Source organism: Gekko japonicus, unplaced genomic scaffold, assembly GCF_001447785.1.
Source record: "Gekko japonicus isolate JY-2015 unplaced genomic scaffold, Gekko_japonicus_V1.1 scaffold75, whole genome shotgun sequence".
NCBI classification, from domain to species: domain Eukaryota; kingdom Metazoa; phylum Chordata; class Lepidosauria; order Squamata; family Gekkonidae; genus Gekko; species Gekko japonicus.
In genome coordinates, this window is record NW_015173124.1 from 189,325 (window position 1) to 194,403 (window position 5,079).

Below are 5,079 nucleotides of genomic sequence, written 5' to 3' on the forward strand. Positions count from 1 at the left end.
GCACTAAGGTATGACATCATCAAAAGTCGCCAAGCAGTAAGAAAATCAAACTCCAATTAACTCTTTTTTGTTCCTTCTTTTTCTACAAAAGCTCTAAAGTTCTTTTATAAAAGTTCAAACAAGAGTCTCTTTTTACCCCAAGGTGCATTTCACTCAAGTTTCTTTAAGTGAGTCAGCCACTCTGTGAGGGAAAGGGGGGAGTCTCACCCTCCTTCCCGAATCCTTTTAAGATTTAAAGAGGCTTAAAGGGCAAGTTATGCTTCTTCTATGTTGCATTTCCAGTTACTTACAGCACAGTATCTTCATCGATATCACGGATGAGGTTCAGCTTACTCTCGTGATTCCAGGGCGTACACAACTGGTACAGTTATGGCTGCCATAACTATGCTGCTTTGTTCTTTGCTTCGGGATGATCCAGGTCTTCCACCCATTTTAGCCGCAAACAGGGGGGTCGGATTGATTCCCTTGCACCAGACTTTCCTCCAAAACATCCAGTGGAGTTCGGGCTCCCCTGAAAACTCCTCTAAATAGAACAAAGAGCCGGTGACACCCGGGAGAGATTCCGAGTGTCAACCATGTCATTGTGCCGTAGTCCCACCCCCTGAAGAAATATAATTTTAAAGTACCTTAGAGTTTCAAAGTCTGCTGTTACTAGCCTGAAATATAACTGCTCTAAATGAGCTCTGACTGGAGAGGAAATATGTCTCAGCCAAGTGATTCAAAAGCTGTGAAAGAGAATGGGTATTGTTTGAAATATGGTGTCACACATGCTCAGTGCATGGACATTAGGGTAGCTATGTTTCACACAGTTAACAAGAGTAAATTCCATTAAACTAGGCAGGAGTTCTAAATAAACTAGCCTGCAAGTGTAAGTGAGTACATTTTTCTGGGCTCTCTACTAGGAGGCTCTGAGGGACACATGAATGGGTTACTCTGTGGTATTATTTTCAGCTTTAAACTATACCCCATAATTCTCTGTGTAAATAATGGGGGGGGATCCAGTTTCTTTGACCAGACCAGGGGTGACCAAACTGTGGCTCAGTAGCCACATGCAGCTCTTTCACACATATTCTGCGGTTCCTGACAGGGCAGCTGGGGAAGTGAAGGGGAGGCATCTCCCCCCGATAAGTCTTCCCTTCCCCAGCCAGTGTTCCCCTCCCTGGGTAGGCTTGAGGTGGAGGGGAGAGCAGAGGAAGAAAGCAACTTTAACTTTAAATGTGTTCTCAAAGCCTCCATCCCGGCCGGCTTGGGAAAGGTATTTGTCTCTTTAAATCCCTTCTCCAAGCCAAGCCAGCTGGCGGGGGGGGGGGGGGGGGGGGCCCCTTTAAAGTATTTAAAGTTAGAGTTGCTTTCTTTCCACCTCTCCCTCCCCCATCTATTTGCTTTCTTTCCACTTTCTTTCTCTCCACCTTTCTTTCTCTCTCTCTTTTCCCCCCTCCCTCCCCATCTAAAGTTAAATGTGTTCTCCAAGCCCCACCCCACCAGCCAGAGAAGGCATTTGTCTCTTTAGATCCCTTCTCCAAGCCAAGCTGGCTGGTGAGGGGGGTTGGAGAACACATTTAAAGTTAAAGTTGCTTCTCCGCTCCCCCCTCCCCGCCTTTCATTTACTTTCTTTCCACCTCTCTCTCTCTCTTTTCTTCTTCCTCCCTCCCTCTCCCATCTATTTGCTTTGTTTGTTTTTTCTCTTTCTTTCTTTCCACCTCTTTAATTCTTTCCACCTGTCTTTCTCCCTTGCTTCCATTCTCTCTCTGTCCTCCCTCTCCATCTATTTTCTCTCTCTTTCTGTCTCTCTTCTTTCCTCCCTTCCCTCCCCATTTATTTGTTTTCTTTCCACCTTTCTTTCTCTTTGTTATGTATTGAGACTAAAACATTGCAAGACTGTGCTGCCAGAGACAGGGAGAGCTTGGACCAGAATAACAATAGACCAACAGGATTCTGGCAGTAACCAATCAAGGTGTAGGACTGCACTGCCGGAGACAGAGTGAGCTTGGAGCTGAATAACAATAGACCAACAGAATTCTGGCCATAACAAATCAGAGATGTAAAGTTTTGTAAATAGCCTATCGTTGGGAGTGGGCGGGTGTTGGGGTGTGGCCATTGCATGCAATATAACCGAGCTGAGCCTCTGGTCTACAGCCTTGTTCTTACTGAAATCACTGAATAAAGTAGAGATTATCACTAGACTTGGAGTCCGTTCATCCATGGAACCCATTATTTAACAGTGGTGACGAAGGTTGGGATCCATGGATGAACGGAAAGTGTGGGTGTGGGGCCAGCAGCAGGCCGCCGCTTTCTAAGCTGTGAAGAAGCCGCTAACCTCAAATGACATCCTCACCCATTTTGATGAGACGCTGCCAGTTCTCTGTCTTTCTCCCTTTCTTCCTTCCTTCCTCTCTCTTTTTTCCTTCCTTTCACCTCCCTCCCTCCATCTATTTGCATTTTGTTTCTCTGTGTGTGTGTGTCTTTCTTTCTTTCCACCTCTTTCATTCTTTCTTTCCACCTCTCTCCCTCTCTGTCTCTTGGACAAATAAATATCATTATCAATATCTGTTTTACCCCTTTTTATTTTTGGCAGCCTCGTTTAACGTTAATAAAAAGCAAATTTGCATATTTTTCAATAAAAATGTGTAAGATTTGCTGATATCTTGTGGCTCTCAAACATCTGACATTTATTCTATGTGACTCTTACATTAAGCAAGTTTGGCCACCCCTGGACCAGACCAGACCATGCATAAATTCTGAATATATGCTTGTTAAAGAAATCACACTGTGTTACTGTGAAATTGTTGGTGCTCGCATGTTACAAAAAAAAACAAGGGAAGAAAGTTGCAGTACAGAAAAGCAGAAAGGGCTCCGGGGACAGTCAGAATTATTAGGACACAGGAAATTATGGTTCATAGACCTTGGGTTTCTAATGGCCAGAAGCCATAGCTGAGTGTAAAGTAATGGTATGGACATGGCATACCCAGGTTCAGATTCAGCCAGAAATCTCATTGCCAGTATCTTGGGCAAGTACTGGCGGTATCTTGGCTAGTACTGGCACATAATACCCAATTATGCAGTGCCATAGACGTTTCACTGCTCACTAAACCATATATTTACATATTCTCTCCAAAACATGTCAGTAGAAATATAACTGAGTAAACTTCAGTGCTACTAAAACAAACCCAGACAGAAACCAAAGAAGCCAACAAAAAACAGTTTATTAGGTGATAAGTCAAATGCCTTGCAGGATCTTCTCCCACAGAATCAGATTTTCCTCCTCCCTCTCCTCTCACTGGAGAGTGTCTCGACTTCCTTCATGAAACGAAGACACAGTTCTTCCTGCCACGGCAAGGCCACACACTGGACTGCTACAGGGAGCCCCACAGCATCTTGCACAGCCTATAGAAGGGGTACAAATAGTGCAATATTACCAAGGAGATTCCAAAGTGAAAAAAGGAGAACAGCATGAGCTTGCAGTTCTTAAAATATGCAAGAATGCAACTGAGGTAACAGAAAATGTTCAGAATACATTTCCAACATAAATCATAACTTCCAAAACTATCATAATGTAATACTGAGAGGGGGTAGTCAAAATACATGGCACAAAACAGCCCATAATTCTACATGGAATGCATCTGTGGTAACAGAAGGCTAATTACTATGTGTTATTTTGTTCAAAAATCATGGTCATGCTGGTAAAGGGAGCTCGACTTTCACCTTCCTCTAGTTCACTGCACTCCCCCCATTTTTCAACACAAATTGAGAGTCCCAGTTATGTGGCCTACAGATACAGCAGTTGCCTTCATTGCTGATGGCTGACCTCTTTCATTCTCTTATCCCAAGGGTCTCCATAGTATCCTTTATAATGCCTCAGCTCTTCCTCATCTGCTTCTGAAACTGTAGTGACGGGTACAACTCCAGCAGGAAAATTCAAGACATTGTATAAATGGGTGTAGGTAGTAGCAACTGGAAGAAACAACATATAAAATACAATGTCAAGATACAGAATAAGGTCCACCTGAGCTCTTTATGTAAGCAGACAAAATGGTTTGCCTTTTCAATATCATTTGTTTGATTTCTACATTCTTAGTAATAAGAATAGCAAAACCTTAGTTGACGAGATAGAACCCAAAGGAGGAGAATCAGAAAACAAACTGAGAATCCACAAGAGATAATGTGTGTGGGAAGGAGTTGTGGTTCAGTTATTATGCTGCCCCAAGCGTTGTAGCCAGAGCTGGACCTGGGAACAATTAAGTATTCAACGCACATTAACACTCAGTCTTAGAATCATCCTTTATTTAACTCTTAAGCATACAAGGGATCAGTTACTCACGTCCCATTTTCGGTTAGATGATAGAAGCATCTTAAACTCCAGAGTCTACTGAGTGATTCATGTTGTAAAAAAGAGATGAGTCTCTCCTGTCTCCATAGCCAAGGGATTTACAGAACAATGGGAGGAAAAGGGCAATAAACCAACTTTTGCAGGCTAGTTTATTACAGGAAAAGGAGGTTATATAGAACCAATCAGGAAGGCTACTTCTGACCAACTGACCTTAAGGTTACTAGAACTACAGTACCCAGAATTCATTATATGTTTAAAGATACAGTAAACAATTTGCTATGCTTTACTATTCTGGTCTCTGCTGGGGGCAGCACAGTGACAGAACATCTGCTTTGCATGCAGAAGGTCTAAGGTTCAGTTCCTAGGATCACCAAAGCAATCAAGGAATAAGCACATCAGTCAAAAATACCCAGGTATGGAGGAAGGAAAAGCTTTAGAGAAGGATGTGAGAGAGCTAGCAAAAGTGATTCTCTAGGGAAATCATGAGCAAATTATGGCCTATGGTTGATATCTGACCCATGGAAGGTTTTCATCTGACCCTTGAGCTGCTTAAACAATTTGCTAGAAGCATTAGCCTGATAAAGGCAGCACACTCTTCAGGCTCTAGAAAATCACCAGCTTATCTACAAATAAACATGGACATGCTAAAACTGCTGGCACCAACAGCAGGACTGATTCTGCGCCTGAACTTCTATTCATCCACAGCTTTCTCTGGTTTCCACAGATGATTTCACCCTCCCAGGTATAAAAAC

The 5,079-nt window shown here is 42.9% G+C and overlaps 1 protein-coding gene across 1 annotated transcript in view; it reads right to left on the minus strand.

Moving 5' to 3' along the window:
• Positions 1-3,186: 3,186 nt before the first annotated feature.
• The window catches only part of LOC107119493 (vitamin D3 hydroxylase-associated protein-like), a 45,745-nt gene continuing 43,852 nt past the window's right edge, over positions 3,187-5,079 (minus strand). The window contains exons 14-15 of the mRNA XM_015421975.1: positions 3,806-3,951; positions 3,187-3,384 (exon numbers count right to left, since the gene is read on the minus strand). Of these exons, the coding sequence (XP_015277461.1) occupies positions 3,250-3,384; positions 3,806-3,951 (281 nt within the window). The 3' untranslated portion in view covers positions 3,187-3,249. The remainder of the gene's footprint in view (positions 3,385-3,805; positions 3,952-5,079) is intronic.